This window comes from Geospiza fortis, unplaced genomic scaffold, assembly GCF_000277835.1.
Source record: "Geospiza fortis unplaced genomic scaffold, GeoFor_1.0 scaffold173, whole genome shotgun sequence".
Lineage (NCBI taxonomy): Eukaryota > Metazoa > Chordata > Aves > Passeriformes > Thraupidae > Geospiza > Geospiza fortis.
The window spans coordinates 2,461,538-2,483,768 of NW_005054334.1; the positions used below are offsets into that span (position 1 = coordinate 2,461,538).

The 22,231-nt window shown below is 40.1% G+C and overlaps 1 protein-coding gene across 1 annotated transcript in view; it reads right to left on the minus strand.

Annotated features, from left to right (window-relative positions):
* MYH9 (myosin heavy chain 9) overlaps positions 1-20,425 on the minus strand; it is a 53,937-nt gene extending 33,512 nt beyond the window's left edge. Inside the window, exons 1-4 of the mRNA XM_005421810.3 lie at positions 20,058-20,425; positions 15,128-15,284; positions 4,994-5,021; positions 4,162-4,255 (exon numbers count right to left, since the gene is read on the minus strand). Coding sequence (XP_005421867.1) covers positions 4,162-4,255; positions 4,994-5,021; positions 15,128-15,284; positions 20,058-20,390 — 612 coding nt within the window. The 5' untranslated portion in view covers positions 20,391-20,425. The remainder of the gene's footprint in view (positions 1-4,161; positions 4,256-4,993; positions 5,022-15,127; positions 15,285-20,057) is intronic.
* Positions 20,426-22,231: the final 1,806 nt, after the last annotated feature.

The window sequence follows — 22,231 nt, forward strand, 5'->3', positions numbered from 1 at the left end:
GCTTCTGGAGACACAAAATTACAGTTTAGATTAATGTTTCTCTTTTTAGCAGTTATCAGTAAGTACTCAAGACTGCCTGTGCATAACAGATGGAAATGAAGTTTGATTTGTGAGAACTGGAATTTATGGGGAAACTATTTAAGGTTACTTCTGAAGGAAAATTGTTCCCATTTGTTCTCAAAGACAGATTAGTTCTTACACAGTGTCTCTAAAAATACAGGCAATAAAAAAGAGGAGGAAGATATATGAGAAACTGTACAATGAACTACAAAGTCTTTATTTTTTACTTCGACAATCACTTCACTTCATGCTTGCAAAGTGCAAGGCCAAACAAGACCCCAAGCCCTGGCGGAATTGCACATACACAGAAGGGGCAGCTGCTGCAAACACCTCCATTCACTGTCAAGTATATGTAACAAGGGGCTTAGCCCTGGTAAGAGAACCTGAGCTGGGACATTACCTGTCTCACAACAGACCCAGCATCTGGCACTGCAAGGAAAAAAATCTTGAAACTAGGGCTCAGTCCCCGAAACTGTGTAGTGGTCACATTTTCCCTTGTGCTCTGCCACACGTACTGAAGTTGGAATGCTCTTCGCTCACACCATTTCTCTTCCCCATCCTGCAGTGAAGCCCTAGGCCTCTGTTTCTAACTGCAATTTATTACTATTCAAGCGAGAGATGACAGCAACACAGCACTTAAACCCAACTAAATGGAACAAGGAGGGAAGAGAAATCAGGCTTTGACATCAAATCTATTTTAATTATTTGGCAATAAATAAAACTGAGGCCATAGTAGCTACACAAAGATGGGAAGTTTATGCAAATCCACATATAATAGACCCTACTGTTACTTAGTACCGCAGGAAAAAGTGTCATTAGTTTCAAGTAGGTGTTGGCAAATTGTAGTTTAGAGGTGATTAGGTCTCTTGAAACACCAAGGTAGCAATATGCATAGAGAATGACAGCTTGGCCTCACAGCAATATGAAGCTCAGGGGAAAGGAGATGCTGAAGAGTTGGTCAAATCACTGAGCTCTCCTGATTTGCCTCAGCACCATGACACAGTGGGAAAATCCAAGTTCTCAGCACACCACAGTAACACCACATAGGACCAAGTGTCTGCAATTACTGTACCCATTCCTCACTGCATGCTGTCTTTGTTTAAAAGGCAATTCCATTATGTTTAAAATTTTTAATAAGTTTTAGGGTGGAGTTTGTTGGGGATTTTTTTACTTTAAATTTTGATGGTCACCTTTCACTGATGGCAGATATCTCATTATTTTTACACAAAGGTAATTTTGCAAAGCAAAACCATTACAAGACAGAGCTGTCCAAGCTTTCTAAAAATCCTAAGGTACCTATCATTAAGATGCTGCCAATTTCCGGGCACTTGTAGTTGCCATTCCTTGACCTGAAACAAATTTGTTTAACACTTGGCATGCATTTGAACTATGTGCAATATTCCTCATGAAAACAGAAGCAGAAAAAGCCACTGGGTCTGTTAGCCTGTGGTTGGCAGTTCCCAACACTCTTCAGTATGCTGTCTTTCTACTGCTCTGAAATTACAACACCAATTTAAAGCAACTAAAATCCTTGACATCTACCTTGCACTGAATTTTTTGCATCTCATACACTTTTTGAAATGTTTTTTAAGCAAGATAGAAGTCTTTCCAGCTATTTATTCTTCAGAAAGTGTGGAGAAAGGCATCCAGAAATCTTATCTACCTTTAACGGCATACAATTAAAAAAATATGGGGGGTGGTGTTTGGGTTTTTTGGTTTGTTGGAGTTTGTTGTTTTGTTTTTTACACTTTAGGGATTTGCTTTTGTATTCTTCTCTGCAGTCATGTGAGAGATTATCAAATCATTAAATCCCAATGCCAGTGGCTGCATGGGGGAAGGAGAAACATCATCCATAACCAAAGTTTCGTTCCAAATATTTAAATATCAGCTACTATTACCCATGGATTTCCGATTAGCTGCAAACACTTACATCTTGAAAAATCATTACATGATTTAATAAGACAGTAGAGAAGCTGAGATTAAACATGGAAAAACACTGACTTCAACTTCCATAAACAGAAGTTTTAATAAATGAAAAAAAAAAGTTTCAATAATTAGATTCAGTACACCCCCTAAAAGGAGCCTTGGTGTGCATAGAAGTCACACCATGCAGCTAGAAGCTTATTTAGCTGAATATACTAATGCACTGGGAATGGTGGAATGCACCACTACCTCCAAAACAAGTGAACTAGAGTTAAAGAATATGTTTTATAAAACTGATTTTGCCCTGGTATTTGGAAAAACACCAGTTTACATCCAAAAGTCCACAGTAAAGAAAGTACCACTACTTTCTATAATATCCTTTGTTTAGTTCTGTGCCTAAAGACAAAAATCTTCCATGACCAGTATACCTGAGATCCTCAAAAAATTAAATGTATTCATCTTCTTAAGTTCCTATATTCTGTCCAAGTTTGCTCCATAAAGAAGTGCTGCAGAGAGCACTCACTGCTGATTAACAAAGGCTTCAGCTCTAAATCCTCTCTGGTAAGGTCAGTTTAGTAACAAAACATGGGGAGCAGGACTTTTTGAAAAAAATCAAAACTTAGGGGAAAAAATTAAATATCAAGCTTGGGCAAATCACCAACCAGTCCAACTTAGGACTGTTTTATTCTCCTGAGCAGATTGCCTGTCCTGCTTCAGTAGTTCAAATTTTTTACTCATGGACAAGCAGTGGAAGAATACTTAACTCAACCCCATGATTCTATTTTCCACACTTAAAAAAACTAAAAAGAAGAATGTTTCTAAATACAGCTACTGACAGACCATGGAAAAAGCCTTCATATGTCTGAAATTTTGGCACATAGAATGTTGGGTTTTTTTGGTAGAATTCCAGAAGTTCGTTACTACTATGTGCATGCACACACACAGTGTGCCTGCATGCAGAAATGCCTTCTTATTTATATACTCTACATGCATTAGACATGCCTACACATTAAGCTGCTACAGGAAAACTCTTAAGTAGAGATGCAGTGGACACCTAGCACTTGGCTTTCATTAATAAACATTTCCAATGTGTTCAGATCTGGCTAACAAGTCCACAGTCCTAAAACACCCTGGCTAAACACTTAACTACATCAATATTACTAGGAACATCACACACACTATATGCTTAAGAGTCTAGGAAAGCCTTGCCCAGTCCTATTGTCCTGATGGAATATTTCTAAGATGGTATGTGGGAAAATCCTGCAAGAAAAACTTTAAAGGCAAACTAGTATTGAGCACAGAACACAAGTATTCTTGATATCACTACAGTCTCCAACTGAACATCCTTACAAAAAGATTACTGTGCACCACACAAAAAAAAATAAAAATTGTGAATTGTCTATGGATTTGTTTTAGCTGCAGAAAGTGATATTGGTGTGGAGTGAAAAGCTGCTCAAAAAAATCACACAATGGGACAGAAAATGCATTCCTGGTGCAGAACGTGCAGTAAACGTGCAGCTCACCTACGAGGATACAACTGAAGAATTCGGCAATAGTCCATCGGGGGAGAGGGAGGGGAAAAAAATATAAGTATTTTATATTTATATTTAAAGACATCTTTAAAGTCCTCCCACCATCATCACCACCCTCCTCTCATGTGCTGCTAACACTTGGCTGTTTCCCCCCTTTTAATGTTTTCCTACAGTTTATAAGTTTTCAACTGATGTCCACTAGTCTATCATTGTATTCTCCAGTTTTGAGACAGTACATGTAATGGCCAGACCTAATCTATAATGGTACAGAAGAAAGGAGACAACTCCTCCACAGAAGGATCAGTTTTAAACTGCCTAGACTGGTTATAAGCAATACAACCATGTGAAAAGATCACTACAGCAGCTCTTGCCCATGCACTTGCCCACAAATCCAAGGGGCTGTGGATGAGTTTATGCCCACTGTAGATGCACCGAATTCAAAGGAGTTATGGCTTTGAACAGTGTTCCCTGACTTGCAATTTTTGACAGATTTGTTGTTTCATAGTTCACTGACCTCCTCAATCCCCTGATAGATGTTAACATCTAAGCTTCTACTGAGCAATGTGTCTTTTACCAACATCAGCCAATACATATTTAATGTCCAAAGTCAGCAGAGAAACAAAGAATCATTAAACCTAGGTCTTACCTGGTCTTTTTTGGACTTGTGCGAGGAAGCAACATGAGCCAGATACTGAATAACCTTCTTGGTGTTCTCTGTTTTACCAGCTCCTGATTCACCTCTGTAAAGAAAATCTACAAGTTATCAACAAACAAGATGTAAGGAGACATTATCATATTTCTAATCCCAAAAGGGCTACTGATATCCTTAACTGCATTCTGGCCATTGCAGCACCTCCCTTAAAATGAAGGGAAAAAAAGCTGGGCTGCAGCTGGACTGCAACATGGAAGGCAATAAAGAACTGTGCTTTCTAGTCACTTGGATACAGAGACTGCCAAAGTGGCTGAGGAATAGCTTGGAGGCTGCTGTAGAGGCTGGGGTGAAAGGTAATGAAGTAAATCTTTCAAACGGAAGCCTCCTGACTGCAAGAAGAAACATACCAACTCCTTAAGCATGGCTGAGGGCCAATCAATTTTACTGTGTCTAGAAGACAAACTGCTGCATCAAGAGTATCTGCTACTATATCAGCCTCATCAGTATGCACGTACTTAAACACAACAGCTGCATCAAATCTGAAGGATCACTCCAAGCCTTTTCCATTGACAAAGCTGTATTTCTTCAGTAGTTTGAGCACAAGGGGCTGTTTCAAAGCCACCCTTCCTCCCTTTATCACAAAAATTATTTTGCAGAAGGAATTATATATTGAGGAACTGTAGTGGGACTTTCCTTGACTCTCCATTATTACCTAATTCTGTAATTCCACTTCCAGCACTTAAAATTAAGAGAGTCCTTCCTTTTTACAAAAATGTAAAAACACAAACTTTGACATGCAGACAAACTGACAATTGGAAATACTCACGTGCAAAGGATGGACTGATCCTCTCGATCTAGAAGAAATTTTAAAAGAGTAGTCAGACTAGAACTCTAAAAACAAAATTTCTCTGACAGAATGAAACCAACACCAAAAACACCAGGAAATAGTAAACACTGACAAATATCCCCGAATCACAGCCAAGTAACCCCCTCTCTGGCAAGACACCCACCTCCTACCATATGCCAAAGCATCACGGCACCACAGCAATTTAGTTTTCTTCATCCAGAAAGAATATTATTTTCATTACAATTTTTCTACAAACACTAAAGAAGTCTCCTACTGAATGTTTCTTTACCACACAGCTACAGTGTGATGTGCATCTACTTGTTCTTCAGCCCCTATTGCAGTGGGCCCATACTGACTTACAAAAGTTGTCAGCAGAGCAGTGAAAATGGAAGGGGGTAGGGGGAAAGTGGGACAGCAACTGTTACAAATCCCAAAGTGCCAAAGATTCGCCTCAAACAGAGGCTTTCAGACCAAAACAAGCACTGGAGGCTCAGTGACAAAATATTTGCTACTTATTTTGTACAGACTGGACCCAAAAGCTAGAAGACTGAGCAGCAGCCTACATCCTACACAGCTGATTGTTTGTGGCATCATCCCCTATTGTATTAACACAGCAGTTGGTAACAACAGAAACCTTTTCTTTTCCATGTTGACATACCAGCAGACTTACTAATGCCTGTGTTCAATTCCCAGCTGTGGATATCTTTCCAGTTACAGAACTTAATTCACCCAGCCCATTCACTACTATCTTCTCCCACATCTTTAACCTCCTGCCAGCATTCACTTTGTTATGCACAGTCCTGACACCATGCCTTCATCTCACAGCTCCTGCACACACTCCACCGATTCTGCCCTGTTTCACTTTCACCCCTGCCCTCCACCCTGCGCCCACCCACCTCCACCCAGATTCCATCCCATTCCTTCACACCACCAGGAATGAGCTGGGAGCACTAGGAAGGCTGGAGAGTGCCTGTGCCTACAGCAGAACAGCCTCAAGTAGTAGCTTCTTCTCATCATAGGGGCAGTGAAACATGGAACAGGTGGGCACAGCAAGTCATTGACTGACAGCCCACAAGAGCCACTGGGGCACTCAGAACACACTGTGCCACCAAACTCAAAATCCCCATTAGGCTGGGAGGTTTTTTGGTTTGATGTTAGGTGTTTGCTTATTTTTAAATCAAGACCAGAGGACTCCCAGATTATTCAGTCTGAGAAGCTCAGTAACACTGCAGCAGTTAGATGTCATTCAGGCATTGCCACTTTCCCTTTTCCACTCATTGCATTGGACTAACATCTACTCTCTAAAGAGAGAGAAAGCAAGCCTCAAACATCCATGAGAGTATGAAATTCACTGGATCTAATAATTTTTTTCATAATTAGTGACATCCATTATGTTTGTGCGACTGTCTCCACATTTTAGCTACTGGTTCTTTTTATTATTTTTCCCCATAGCTTAGAGAAACCAAGATCACTCAGTATTCTTCCCACCAGACAGTACTTAGATGATATAATTAAGTCAGCATTCAAGCTGTTTTGTGCAAGATAAAGAGACTGAGCTGTAATTAGGGAAGGCTTTCTAGTCTGATAGATTTCAAGTACCTGAAACCTCTTTCTATACCCTTAAACACTGCTGCTGCAAGCACATTTAGCATTTCAGTACTAACATCATGAATGCCACATTAATCAAGAAAAATCTCACATACACACAGTTTAAAAAGAGAGGAGTACATCTAGCCTTTGCACATATTTCTGTGGAATAAGGAAAGCTGGCAAACCTAACAGGCTTGAGATTCCATTTTAAAATATTCTGAAGCCAATAATGGAAACATTAGGTTCACATGCTAAGTATATGCAACTCCTGCTCTTAAGCATCCTTACTGGAAACTGATTGTATGTAGATGAGCACAAAAAATGAGAGAAAATAATCTGCTTTTTTCCTGTTAAAACTTAGATTACCTGCCGTTACCCTGCTAATACTGTTCTCAGAAAGAGCTGATCAGCCCCAAGCCTGGAAGAAAGCAAGTAGAAAAAAATCAGCACGCAAACAGTTTCGGCCTGGCAAATTCTTAAGCCTTCAAAACTAGATACTGCAGCTTTACTTAAATTGCATATTCATTTTTTCAAGTGCTGAATTTATTCATTGCCTTTGAGATATACACTCCTTTTGCTGAAGGCCAGGCCAAGAATAGATGTTAGCCAGCTCCAAAGGCCTCACACATTTAAGGTTCCCAGTGGGTCAAGGGCTCAGCAGGCACATGCCAGCCCTCTGCATGACTGGGCACTTTGAGGGTGGATCAGGGGAATAACTAATGACTCATTTATGGATTGCCTAAGGAAATGTATTCTTCAGTAGTACAACACCCGAGTACAATTCTGCACCACAAAGCAGCTATGTGAAAGGACAAGACTGTCCCTCTGAATAACACCTGACTTGCAAAAGCTTGAATAAAAACAAGCAGTTCACTTGACCAGAAAAGGTTATGCTCACATTCAGGTACTACAGAGGCTCTTCTAAGAAGTAGATTTGAGAGAAAGAAAAAAAAACTTTTTAAAAGGCAATTCTAAATAAGGTGGTCCTTATTGTTGGTAACCAGCTCTGACCTTGGAATTATGAGCTGGGGCTTCTCAAACAGGCAGTGGAGCCCCAGGCACTTGAATACCACCTACCTTCCCATTTCCATCCTAGAGATGATCCAGCAAAAGAATATCAGTAAGCAGACACAAACTGACTGTTCAACAGAAAAAGAGATGATCAACATCAGATAGTAATACCAAGCAGTTCTTTGGCACTGAACACTTCTCAATCACGCCAAGTTTTCTCATACTTGATTGAGAAGTTCTTTCTAGCCTTGTTCCAGTAAGGCAAGATAGCCACAGCACCCTGGATTGACCCTAAGGAGTCCCAAAGGCAACTACAGGATTTTTCCCCACCCTAACACAGAGCACGGTGTTGAAAGGTGGTCAGGCAGGAAAAGTCACAGACGGTGTTTGAAATCCTCCTGGCATGAAGCTTTCCTCCCCCAGCATACTTTCCTGGTGGCCCACTGCAGCTGCCTTAGTCACCTCTGCTTTAAGTCAGCAGGATCCTACCTGCAAGTGCAGGCAAGTCTCTGGGAGCATGCAGACACTGCCATAAAAGGCAACATTCCTGTTTGCAATCCGGGGGGAAATTCTTTCCCAGGACTGCAAAGCGGCAGTCATTGGGATAGCTGGAATTCTTCTAATTGTGTATAGACAGACAACTCAAATAATGTGTTGAGCAACAGGAAACTGGAGCCGACCAAAGGGGCAAAGAGCTAACGCATACAAAGCATAACTCTTAGATACTCTTCAAATTAAGAACAGTTTCACGTGCCAATATTTGTTCTCCATATGACACTGACTTGTGCCATCATGAATCAGAATTCAGTTGTCCAGGCAAGAGGCCACCTCCCCCCTCCTTTTTTTTTCTTCAAAGGATCATTCAACATGGGCGTACTGCACTACTTCAGTCAGCACTTGCCTTTACTTCATTGTCAGTTGTGCAAGCAACCTACTCAGCAAAAGAGAATGTGCTGGGTACCATAAACTCAGTTGCTTATAATAACACAATCAAGAAATGCCTGATTAAAAGAAATCTGCACCTGCTTTTCAGTTCTAAACAGAGTCACTTATTAAAAACAATCCAGAATAACAACTCATTAGTTAATTATAGCAACAGTTCTGTATTTCAAACCAGCTGACAAGGAAGGCAGCTTTGTATCTAGGCTCTTCTTCAGCTCTCATCACCATAGCATTCAAGTGATCACAAGACACAGCAGCCTCAAATATCCAGAAATTCAGGAAGTAAAATATCCTTCAAATTTAAACTATACAGCAGTATAGTATAATAAGATCAGTAGATTAATTTCACTATGCAAAAAACCCCATAATACATAACTTATTCTTGACTTTCTTTTGTCCAAGAATAAAAGACTGCATTTTAGATTGCTCACTACTTTAGCATACATTAAAAACTTAATTAAACCAAAATTTGTTTTCACAAGAGAGACATCTTTTTACATAGAAAGTACTCAACCAAATATACTACTGCAAAACAACAAGCATGAACAAATGCTGAACTGCTGTGGTCAAATACATTGGCATAATTGATAAATTAATACAGCTCCAAAGTCTCGAATTTTGTTTCTAAATGTTTTGGGATGGGAGAAGAAAAACGTTAGAAGGCTAGAGGAGAATGTGCAATTTAAGCTCCTCATCTCAGTTACAGAACATCCTACCAGGCCTTTATCACCCACTTCCTCTGCATGAGTGACTCTCGTTTCAAGCCTGTTCATCTCCATAAAAGGAGAAGTAATATAGCATTCACACAATGGTGACATCACCTCTGCAGCTAAGAGGAAGTGGAGCTGAAAGGCAAAGGCTTGGCTTGCAGTCCCCTGCCTATAGCTGACTCATTAAGGCTAAAAGCTTAACCATAGCTCATGGTACCACCCACCTCTGAACCACAGCGTCTGGCAGGCCAGGGCAGCCCAGCCCCGCTCCCGTTACTGCGACGCTCCCAGCCCAGAACCCGCGCAACGCCTGCAGCCCAGCCCGGCCAGGCCAGCTAAGCTACACGGCTGACCTAAAGCAAGAATTGCTCTTAAATGCATCTAAGTGCTTCAACCATGCAGTCCTTTCTGCTTTTTACTGCCTCCTCAAAATTCTCTTCCAACATCAACATAATTTTACATCCCATGTCCTTTCCTTAGGGCTCTGTAACGCAGGAGGAGCCCCAGGGACCTGACACACTGTGCTACACAGTAGGAACAGCCCCACTGGCATCAGACCTAATCAAGTACGCTCACTGTGGTGCTTTAACCTACATGCTGGCTTGAATGGGATCAAAAACACTCCAGGGGAACACCAGAACAGAGCCCCAGAACCTGTTTTTGCACTGTCATTTAAAGAATGTATTATAGGGAAGTCTCAAAATGCTAACAGCTATCAAGTACAAAAAGAAAGAGAAAAGAGAAATCAAATGAAGGAGAAACATAGCATATCCAAGACAGCCCTCAACAATACAGCTTCAAGATGTTAAAAAAAAAAAAAGAGGAAAAAAAAAATTGGCAGGAATACTGCAGTGCCAAGATTCAGCTCTGCACTAGCTGAAGTTTGAAAACAGTCACAAGGAGAAAAGTAAATTTCATTTTTCAAAATGAAATATATCCTACGGGCTCAAATGGAAATATTTATTCCCCCAAGACATTTTTGGACTAAAGCCCACATCTCCCCTTCTCCAGAGCTCTTTAACTGAACCTGGAGATAGCAGAAAACAAGTTGTAAGCTGTTATTTTAGGTTATGCAGATGTTTATGAAGTTCTGACAGAAAAGAAAAACTAGTATATAGCCTGCAAAAAGCTCAGGCAGCTCATGATACTAAAACAGTGAACTGGAAGGACTGACAGCAGGGGTTGAACCATTACATAAGTGACTGCCAGAGAAATCCTGCTCTGGTTTACAGGAATGAAGCAAAAAGGGTGTGGTAACTACTAAAAAACAAGTGGGCAACCGGACTCTTTTTTAGCTCCCTGTTCTCATGAAAACCACATCTCAAGACACAGATTTTTAGAGTTGCATTTAGAAATTTCAAGTAATTCAAAGTATGTAAAACATTTCTTAAGGAAATTTAAAACAATGTACATACTTTCTTGCCATTTGCACCAAACCAAATATCCTCCATAACTAGCATCCAAACTTCATCTTGCCCTTTGCATGAGAAATTTGGACAAATCTGGAAAACACACTTCTGAAACCACAAGCTATATTCTTTTGGGTTTTAGTGGAAATAGAACTGGACCTTTACATGCAACTTGAAAGGGACATGTGTGCCTCTACATAACCTGAGCAGGTCTCAACTGAGAAGTTCTGACATAGTATTATATAGAAAAGAAAGATGCACTCTGGGGTAGGGCATTATATAGTGCAGCATAGCAGCCCAATGCTAAGAAGCAAGCTGAGAAATTACCTGGAAGCAGGAAAGTTAAAACAGAAGTGTTCTGCTAGCTAGGAAACTTAGAGAAATATGCAAAAATTTAAGAATTACAAACAAAACTGGAAGGTCTATATTCTACAGGAGCAGATCTAGAGGACTGTCTTTTGTGAAAATCACACGTGGTCCCAAGGTGAGTGTGAGGATCTACAAAGCAGTGATTTGTCTTACAACACCTAACACTGTGGTTCCTCACTTAATGTAACAAGGTGTCACTAAAAAAATCACCAAGGGACTCTGCTTCAGATTTTTTTATTTAAAACACCAAACCCAGAGACTACCTAACTCCCAAATGAACACCAGCACAGTTCTGGGTGTACAGGTCCCCTTACAGACTAATCCATCAAGGTCAAGGTGGGTTTAATCATTGCTCAGTGATTTTCAGAGTTTTGTTAGGTGAAACATTACGAGCTCTCCAATAATGTGGAGAAAACCAGCTAAGAAAAGAGATGGAATATATCCATTAGCTATGTGCTGTCTATTCCCTCTCCTACCTATCTTAGTTGAACAGGTCTAAACTTTGTAGACCAGAATCACCATACTGACCTAACCTATTACAGAAGTTTCAGATACTTTTCAGGGCATTAAAACAGATAACGTGTTCCAGATACCAATGAAATTTATATCTTCCATCACTATCTGACACAGAAAATTCTCTGTGTGTGTTCCAAATAGACAAACAGGTGCTGTTTAACAGCTTTAAAATATGTTTTTCTAAATTGAGGCCCTGGAGACTGTGAATTGAGGTAAAGAACGTACCTCTTCAGTATACATCAGCTGCATTAGAATAATGATTTGTTAGCTCAAGACACCACTCCACTTGCAGGCACTGTGCTTCAATCATTAGCACCAGAAGAATAATTCTTCTGAAAGTAGATCTGAGGCTTCTGGCATCCAGGTTACCCAGGGAACAGAAACATTAAGACAAATTGTTGTTTTCTCTAAAAGCAAAAATGTTACACTTCTTGGAGAGTTCTGTTTTTGAAGCAAAGGAAGTCTCTCCAGGTAACATGTAGCAAAATAATGTTTTCATCTCATTTCTGAGAGTCACAGTCTTGCATCTGAGAAAAAAGGGGAAGAAACCCCAACAACAACAAACAACCCACTCTGAACATGCCCTTCACCATTTTATTTCTTCAAGAAAGTACTTCTGGGGAAAATTAACAAAAAAGAATATAATCTCTTGGAATATCTAAGTGTCCTGACACTTCTGGTTACTTAATTGACAGAAGATACAAAAAGAAGACCAAGCTCACCCACAGTACACCAGCACAGATGCCTGAAAAGGGTTAAACAATTTGTGGATTAGCAGAGGTTGAAACAAAACTCTCATCTTCCTCTCCCTTCCTGACAAACTATCCCTTTGAAGGCCCTGCTTATTCAAATACCATAAACTGACTGAAAACCAACCCCAAAAAAAAAAATCTGAGTCCAAATCAATTCACACGCAGAGCATTTCCACACTGTCAGTTTAAGAGATAACTATACTCTCTGCTGACAGAAGTCAGAGTCAAGTCAGCTTGCTATCCTTCTCCCGGCCATAAAGGATTCCCAGTCTTCAGGGCTCTGAAAGTAACCTAGGGAAGGCAGCCTAATCCTAAATGCCTCTGGCTCATGTGGAGCACCCGACCCTTTCATCTTCTATTCTCTGTACAGATTCCTGCCATACCACTGGCTGCTGCACCACAACTCCACCCTAGCAGACATTGGAATGCTACTGCTACCCCTTGAAACAAGGAAATAAGGCAATAAATAATCCTAAAACAATCTCTAGAGGTCTTGTAGGACACACAGGTAACTGTGAAACCACACAGGAAAATCTTTCCAAACCCAGTTAAACAGATCAAGGCAGGTAAGTTCAAAAGCTAACTGGGAATGATATTCATATGAACAAGCATTACAAAAAGTCAGCAACAAGATATCTAAAAGTAGGCAAAGAAGAGCCGGGGTAAGCTTCTAGACTGTCAGTACTGCTGAGAACACAGCATAGCTAGAATTGTTCTGCGAAAGGTAAACACTCCAGCAGACCTCATAGCAACTTTCCCATGCTTGGAAAACACAGGCAGGGCTGCCATTCTTCAGCTCTGTACAACAAGGCAAGTCAAGTCTGGGGTTTCCAAGTCTTGGACATCATCCAAGCAGTGATCTGACAGACACATCACCTCTTTTCATCAGGAAAGAAAATCCCCACATAGATTAATCACTACCTCTGAACCACCATCAGACCAAGGAAGGTCACCTGTCCCCTGATGCAGAATTGCAGCTGTTTGGGTATCTTCTGTCACATACTGATATACCTGGCAGGGACAAAGGACAAGATGCAGGCACATGCACTTTCAAGTGGTTTAACTGTTGTCTGTAAGGGAAAAGGACTTCTTCAGTCTCCTCACAACACTGCCAAAGAAACTGTTTCTGATTCTATGTAGACAAGATTTCTTTCTAGGAAACAGTTACTTTGGTACAGCTAAGTTAGTAGCTTGTTTAACAAAAATACAAATTAGTGCTTGAGCTAACAAGGAGCAGGCAATGGAGGGAAGGAAGCAATAAAAGAAGGAAAAGTGTAATGAGGTTTATGGACAACATTCTGTCATGTAAAATATAGGTGGAGCATCTATTCTTGACCACATCATGGCAGATCCAGTCTTTCTCTAAGGGAAGTGAGATCCTTTAGAAGTCCAGCTTCACAAGTTTTTATCTTCTGGATGCAGCATTCATTTCAGAGTAACACACCAGCAGTATGGCTGCATTTCTTCAAGACCTGCCACATCTTCAGCAAATTGCCACCAACACCCTGCCACCAGTCCACTTCAGCATGTCTGTGTATTGACCCCGCTCCATCCCAGGCTTTTATAAATACAGATTACCTGATCCATCACATTAGCTCAGCCCTGTGCTCTGCCCTGCGTGGCACCACACTTCAGCAATATTTATCAGCTTTCCCCATGCCAAGTTTGTTGGAAGGCGAACCTGTTTGTAACACAGGTTGGTGGGTGGAGATTTTCTCTCTTTTCCACTCTGGGAACCTATATCATTATAGTCCTCCTATGCTTGGAGGTGCAAGTGGTAACAAGGGCAGGTGAAAAGCAGAACTCAAACTGAGACTAATGAGAATTTTAAAGTATGATTTTATTATATCTGGACTTGGCTCAAAATTGTGATGCTAGTGACAAAACCTAGGGGGAACAAACACCTTAATCGTTTGTAGACATCAAAAAATAAAGGAGCAGTAACAGTCACACAGGCACACGAAATCAAACTGTCCATTACACCCTTTAAACCTTACAAAGTATGCCTCCTCATAAAACCCAGGTAACAAACAGGAAGAAAAGCACAAAATACCTCCACACCTGAACCTCTCCAAGCATCACAGACACCACAACTGACTTTGTGAAAAACCTCCTCTCAGAACCAGGGATCTGCACAATGCATTCAAAGTTCCATATTTAGAAGTCCTCAAGTGATAAACAGGTAGCAGACAATAGCCACAGTTCTCTGATTCTCAGTTGTATAATGTGGAGTGAAATATGTCTATCCACTTGCTTTCATTTATTCCATGAAAAGGCAACAGATGTACTTAATATTTCCTGATAGTGAGTTTTATTAACAAAGTCAGAATATAACCAAACAAGTCTTGACAGTTAAGCTATCACTGACCATCACACTTCAAAATATAGGTTATGCTAAGCTTGATCCCCCCAACCAGACTGTGCAATTGGATTTTAAGCTGGCTTTTGTTAAAAGCCTCTATCAAACAGTACACATCCCTGCCCACCTACAGCTATGTCAATTCATAGGCTCATCACTGAGATGGAAAATTTGCTACCTCAGTTCTCCTTGCCTGCTTCTCTGAACCCCAAGCATTCACACCAGCCTGTTCTTTATGTCAAATTTAGCTCTCACCAGACTTTTTGTATAGTTCTTCAATCCACTACAGCAGGAGAGAGCTATTCACCTGAACACAAAAGCTGGTACCAAGTAGTGTCTGTAAGCAAGGACAATAATGCCTTTTGATAGCAGTGAGCTGTTGTTCTCCTACAGTGTTTTGACTGCAAACTTGATTTGTGATTTCAACAAGAGTCATTATCTCAGTCAGCACTCACCTTGCATCATACTCCTGTAGGCTGTGTCTGTGATGGCATAGATATGAGGGGGCATTTCATGTCTCTTTTTGCCTTTGTACATCTCCACTATTTCTTCTGAGTATATGGGCAGGTTCTTGTAAGGATTGATTACCACGCAGAACAGGCCTGAGTAGGTCTGGAAAGAAAACACCCCAGCAAACAGACAGAAATTAAAAATGTTGTATACTTGCATATTTTAACAGTACATTACTTGAAAAAACAAACAAACCAAACAGTGCTTTTTTAATTACTTCTTCCAGTAATGCCATGTGGAATGCTTCCCACTAAACAATATTAGAATCTGAGCAACAGGCGAAGTCCTCTCACCTTGACCAGTACTCAACTCTTCCAAGTGTGCACTGAACACCCACTGACCCATCAGTAATACTGATATCACTGATCTGCTCCCTAGCTAATTAACAGTCCACTAGGACTGGCTTTTCTTCCTTTCAAAGTAAGTGCCATTTCATGATAGAATGTAGGTGCTTAGCTTCAAAATGCATACATTTTATGTTCTGTCTCGTGTTTAATATCCATTTATCTAGTAAATGATCACTAAACAAAATAGAACCTCAAGCCAAAATAGTTACTAAAAGAAAAATAAGACCAGTCTACTCCTGAGAGGTTTTCAAGACAGCTAGACCATGTCGAAGGCAGTGCCATCCTGTTCTGAATGGAAAGCTGGATTAGATGGCCTCCTGAAGACCCCCCAAGCCTGAACACTTTCATGATTTGTAATGTAGCAAGTGTGACTAGAACTAGATTCAAATTGTAAGGTCAGCAATGTATAGTGTGTTCAGTATGTATGTCTAGAATGCTCAGTATTGTTCCAAGCCAGTCAAAAAAGTTCTAAAAGAAGTCATCAATATATGCCAAAGTTTGCTTCTAATTCATATAAAATGGTTAATTAATTATCTATGACAGCAAACTTCCATTTCTCAATTGGTTTCCACTGGCTTAAATTGCACAGTTCTGAGGGAATACAACTGTCAAAACACTTCCAGTGAAAATATTAAGCTTCTTAAAAAAAAACCCCACAGACCCAAACTTTGAGATCTGAGTACCTAAAAAAAAAAAAAAACAAACCACCAACAGATTTTTTACTTGCAAAGGGAATAAGAAGAGCAGAGGCTTCTTAGATATTTCCTAGACATTCTAAGAATAGCATTCCAAGCCCTGCTCCTGGGGCTTAGTGCTATCCTAGCTCCCTGTCAACTTTAGAAGCAGCTGTTTGGAATATCTGGAGATAAGCAGCTTCCCACAGCAACTTGCAGTGCTACCAGAAGAGAGTACATTTGGCACTTTTTATTTCTATTGCCAAGATCTCTTCTATTGTTTGCTCAATGAAAAAAGAGTGCTTTGGAGTGGTAAAGAGTTCTCCACAAGGAGCACAGAGAGTACTTAATCAGATTTAGCTCCTTAGCTAAAGGTAAGGATTAGACTGCAGTGATCAGAAGGGTGAAAATAGCATCTACTACACAGTTTGTGGTAGCAGATGCAGTTTATGTCCAAACTTTCTACATGCTGGCTTAACACTAAGTAAGAAGTCCACTGTTATATGCAGCAGATTCAGATATAGATTCAGACAGAAGTCCTCCAGGAAGTGAGTTTTTCATAGATATTTAAGGTTTCTTTTCCACATCCCAGTATAAACAATCAAGATATGTTTCCAGACCTACTCTTTTTTCCCCCTCCTTTTTTCTTCCCATTAATTTTTAAAAAATATTTGAGGACTATTTGAATGGCTTACAGAAAATACTAAATGTCTTTCCAAAGTGGAAAACTATGAAAGTTGGCTAAAAACCTTTTGGCATAGTACTTCTAAAGTTCCAGGAAGCTAAGCTTCTAGTCAGGTTAGGTTTCAGGTGGTGCTTGAAGAGAGCAGTTTAAGGAGTTTACAGAAACCAAGCCAGCAATGTCAGTTCCTTTTGCCTCAGTTTTAGTTCTCCATCAAGTCTGACAGCACTTGCACAGCACAGAATAAAATCTGGAAGTCTGGGTGATGCTTTCCTGACCTTTGACTACACCAGTGGAACGCAGAGTAGGACAAAAAGACAGAAATGGGTCAATGCAAGAGCAGCATGTTCACAGTGCACACAAGTCCACAAGGAAGGTAGAGCTTTCTTAGCTGACTCTTCATGGCTACGACTGCTGATAGATGAGAATGGTTACTTTTCCCGTAAGTAGAGTTCATGTCTAAAGCCACCCTATGGATGAGAGCAGCAGTTCAGAAAAGAGAACACATTAATTTCACTTAGAGTGATGAAGCCATGAGGCAAGTATGCAAGAAGAAGCTACCACCTTCTTCCAGCATTCTGCTTGCCAGGAGAAACACCTAAGGGAAGTTCCCAAGCAGTAAAACGACCTCAGCTGTGTGAAGGGATATTTTTGTCTAATAAAGACGGGCAACTAATTATGGCTGGGATAAGAAACTGAGTAAGACCACCATGTCATGACTGCTGGTTGAGCCCACTGACAGTTTCATATAGGAAGCAAGTTGAATTGTATGAATAAGCAGAAGCTGCCAGTCCTACCACAGAGAAGACAAGAGTTATCTTCATCTTACTGAAGTACAAATAAAGACTCATATGCATAAATCCCTGAATTGAACCCAAGGTTCCAATTCAAAGGCTCATCTATTATAAGCATAGCTGGCTTGGAAATCTGTACTTTGTCTCAGACATTACTATCTCAAAATAGAATTCTGGCATTACCTTTCGCTAACTATTTCAAGTGACACACATGCCAAACTGGAGCTAGTTTTATTTTTCTAACTGCTAAACTAACTCCGAGGAGTTGAAAGGACCATCTGCAGCATGGCACAAAGCTGACAGCATCAGAAAATTTATTTTCCAGTAACAGTTAACTTCAATAAAATAACTGGAACATGTAAGATTGAGTTTTGAGTTTCACACTGAATACAAACAAAGCAGTTCACGTACGGAAAATGATTCACAAAAGCTGAAAATGATCTTTTGATAAAGGATTCCAAATAGAAAGGGTTAATCTGAAAGCCAGTCTCTTAGTAAGTCACCTCAGTGCAGAATCAATCCACACATGGAAACAGCAAAATGGTGTTTGAAGTCAAGCTCCTAGCTCTTGAATTGTTTGACACTCCTCACTCAAAATTTGCCTGCAACAGCAATAAGATTTCCCCCTTTGTATTACAGGGTGGAAAGACAGAAAAATAGATAAATAAAAAGGAAAAAAGATAATAACTTATAAAAACACACAGCCTTGCTACCAAATAAGAAAGAAAGGGGAAGAACAGAACTGAACTATGCCTGCAATCTTTCCAGAGACATTTATGCTGGAGATGCACTGCGTCTACTCCCTTTCTTCAAGCGGATTAATGATCAACCAACAGCCACTCCAATGAAAGTATTTTAAGCCTTCCCATAAATCTCCTGACTTGCTGAGAACTGCTGACAGGTGAGATCAGTCCATTTCACAAGTGCACAGGAACACAGTTTTGGCAAGACTCAGATTCTGTAATAGAGAAACACTATGCAAGGTTTGCTTGGGTGAAGGGTGTGGGGATTTTTTACAAAAAAATCTTACAATCTGCTTACAATCCAATTAGAAGAACTCAATTTATTAGTCACAGGCCGTGTCTGAAACTTCAGATGGTATCTTGCAAGATATGTGAAACAGCCCATTGCACAGCATACAACAGACCTTGAGACACCGCTGAATTATTTTCAACAATTATTATATAATGGAGCAGTGTTTCCTACTCTAAAAATGTTACACATGGATCTTGCATATCCTATTTCATCTGAATACCAAGATTTTTCCATCTGAGAGGAGATTTTGACCAATAGTGGAAAGAGGTGTTAACTACAAAAATAATAAACTACATAATCCTCCAATCACATTAGCTCTCAAATTTTGACATCAGACTGTGGAAGTCAGACTAAATTTGTATCAGCCTTGCATCTTTCAGATAGTCTCTGATAATTTCTTCAAGAGTCATCTGTATGCCTTCATGCCACTCCAGAAGAGCAGACACAGCACTAATAAGTCATGAGTTTCTCCCTTGTGTTCTCCCTAGTCCTGTTTTAACCAATCACCGCATGCAAATTTTGCATTACCACTGAGTTTAACAACTCATTCTATAACTGCAGAGTATTAATAAAGCAGAAGCTACCATGACCAACATCTGCTTGCTAAACATAGGCAACATGAAGGGGAAAATCAGAAGGGAAATGAAGAACCAGGTCAAGGTTCCAAAGTCTCCTTCCCCACCTTTCCCTATTTATTGCCTTTGGTATTGAGTGAAGTGGTTGCTGCCTGCTTCATTGGGTATGACCCTTGGTCCCATAAATGGTGTCTGTTATTTACACAGCAATGAGAAGCATGAATCTCTGCTCTTGTCCATTTGGGCATGGAAAGAAAAGGAACATTTCCTATCTGTAAGTACATGCAAGCACATATGTTTCCTCTCTAGAAAGATGCTCTGAGATCCACACAAAAAGCTTGGCACTTCTTTCCCCCTGAAGCTCCAGACATGGGAAATACATTTCAGATGCTGGGTGGATTAGGACTGTGTTTTTATTATTATTATTTGGTTAGGTTCAGATCAGACTCCCTGTTTACCACTACCCAACTGCTCTTGTGTCTTGCTAAGAGAAAGTTAAAAGGCATTCAAAACATCCCACAAACAAAGACATTAAAACATTAAAGCCAGATTTACCGTAGCATTCTTTGAAAGCTTCAACATTAACTAGAGGGGGATTGGCATAGTTTAGTGAAAAAATTTTAAGTAGAGCGAGGAAGGTAAGTCACATGATGAATTGCGTATAGGGGCAATGAAAGGCTAACATATACATTTAGGAGCAAAGCAATTACATTAAATTCACACACTATGTCATCAGGAACTCCTACCCCAACAGACAAGATTACTTACATAGATCAGTCCTGAGTAGTATCTCTCCTTCAAGTTGTGAAGCACAGAAGCCTCATTCAGGCACGTCAGCTCTGCCATATCTTCTACTTTAGAGAATTTGGGGGGGTTCATCTTCTGGATGTCATCCTTATTTACTTTCACTTTCTTTCCGTTCTCTGCCAGCTCCACGATGGCTTCATCTCCCACTTCTTCCTTCAGGCTAGCTGCCTCAAAGCCATTCTTCTCTGAGGGAACCCATACCAGCTTCTTAGCTGCCCAGTCAGCCTGAGTCAGGGGGTTATTGATGATGTTTTTGTCCACATAAAGGTACTTATCTGCGTCTCTTTGCGACATTGTGGTTTACAGCTGGGGACCTGTGAAGAAAGGGGGAAACAAAGAAAAAAGTTATTTTTAAAGCCTCAAATTGCCTTGCAACTTCTCAGAGGCAGACAGGCACATGCTAAGTACTCTGAATCCCTGGTCATTAGAGCATACCTCTCCCTCCTTTAATTTCATGTTAGTAAGCACTGCTAAAGTTGTCAAACTTCCAATAAGGCCAAGGTTTTGCTTGCCAAGAGTATGAAAAAAACCAAACTAGCAAGCAGTTTATAAAAAAAACCAAAACCTACAACAAAACACCGACCGTTAAGCATTTGGAAGCCATTATTGGCAGAAAAGAGGAAGCACATTAAAGTGGCAAGCCCCAAACAATTTGTGCCAATCTTCATAGCATCAGACACTATGTCAGTAACATTCAGGTCAAGAGTAACCCTTCACTGCTCAGAACTGGCTCAGAAATAAAATCATACATGTGAAATCCACATTTTACTTTGTATCTCCTTATTCTGATAAGCTATAAATTAAAACCTAGAACTTCCCAGAAATGTCAACAACTAGCCTAAAATGTGAGGTGCCATTTACTTCTAAAAGAGAGCAGTAATTTGCAGACACCAGTTAAGACTGATATGAGATACTTTCCATCACCAGCTAAGTAGTAATACCCAACCCATCAGTTTATATCTTTTTTTCCCCTTAGATAATGTTCAGTAGCAAAATATCTCCAAGATAATAACAGAATAAATCAGGAAGCTTTACAGTTAAACATCCTCTATTAACAACCTTCTATGAAGCTGCGGTCAGATAGAGGAGAGAGTTTCATCCCTACAAAACTGAGACTTAGGCTGCATACTTGAAAAATGGCGCCCTAGATTTAGTGTTTCATCAAAACCAGAACACTATCGCCAGGGATTTTCCAGTTTATAAGGCAGCAATTTTATTAGTGCCATTCAAAGGTCCTTTCAATCAGAAAAGGACTGCATGCGTCAAGGCTCATTAACCATGTAACAGCAGCCTCTTTACAAGATCCCATAAACATTACTTCTCAAATTCTTCCTCACAAAGATACCAGTGTCCTCAATTTATGTTTCTCATAGCTTGAATAGAAACTAGAGCTCTTTACTACCTAAAGAACAGGAAATGAAAATATGAGTACTCATGTCCTAGAAGGCTATCAGGAGCTATATGGATAACTTCTCTACAGAATTCATATTTACAAACCAGCAGGCAAATCAAGTAAGTGAAGTCTGACTGCACACACTGCAGACAAAAAAGTATTGAAAGCAGGACAGAAGCAGCTCAATTCCCAAAACATGCATGAGAGCAACAATAGATGTAGAGTCCCAGCATTAGCAAACAGTCAATGAAGCCAGAAAAGCATCAGCAATAATAATCCTTTCAACAAATGTATCACTGTAAGGGGTATGTAACATTGTGCCAGAGACTGTATGGATAGCTGTATATTCACAGTCAAAAATTCTTCAGCAAACAAAGAGAAAATCACTCTATAAATAATCACTTCCTTTAGTTTAAAATCTTTGTCTTAAGTCTTGCAGGATATGCCAAGCAGCTATTCCACACTTGACCTCATCTTTCCTTCCCCACAGGGTCACTGACACTTCCACCTCAACCACAATGGTGATTCTCAGAGCAACTCCTCCTTTTCATATTATTCCTGAAAACTAGATTTTCATGGATACATGATGAAGAGATATGTTGTAAAGACAAGATGCAGCAGTCTGGAGGCTGCCATAAAAAACCTCAGCTGTCAGGAGAGCTCCAAGACCATCCTATAACAGCAAGCCTGACAGAGTACATAGCAAATAAAGAGGGCCAACAATTCAACAGAAGAGATTAGG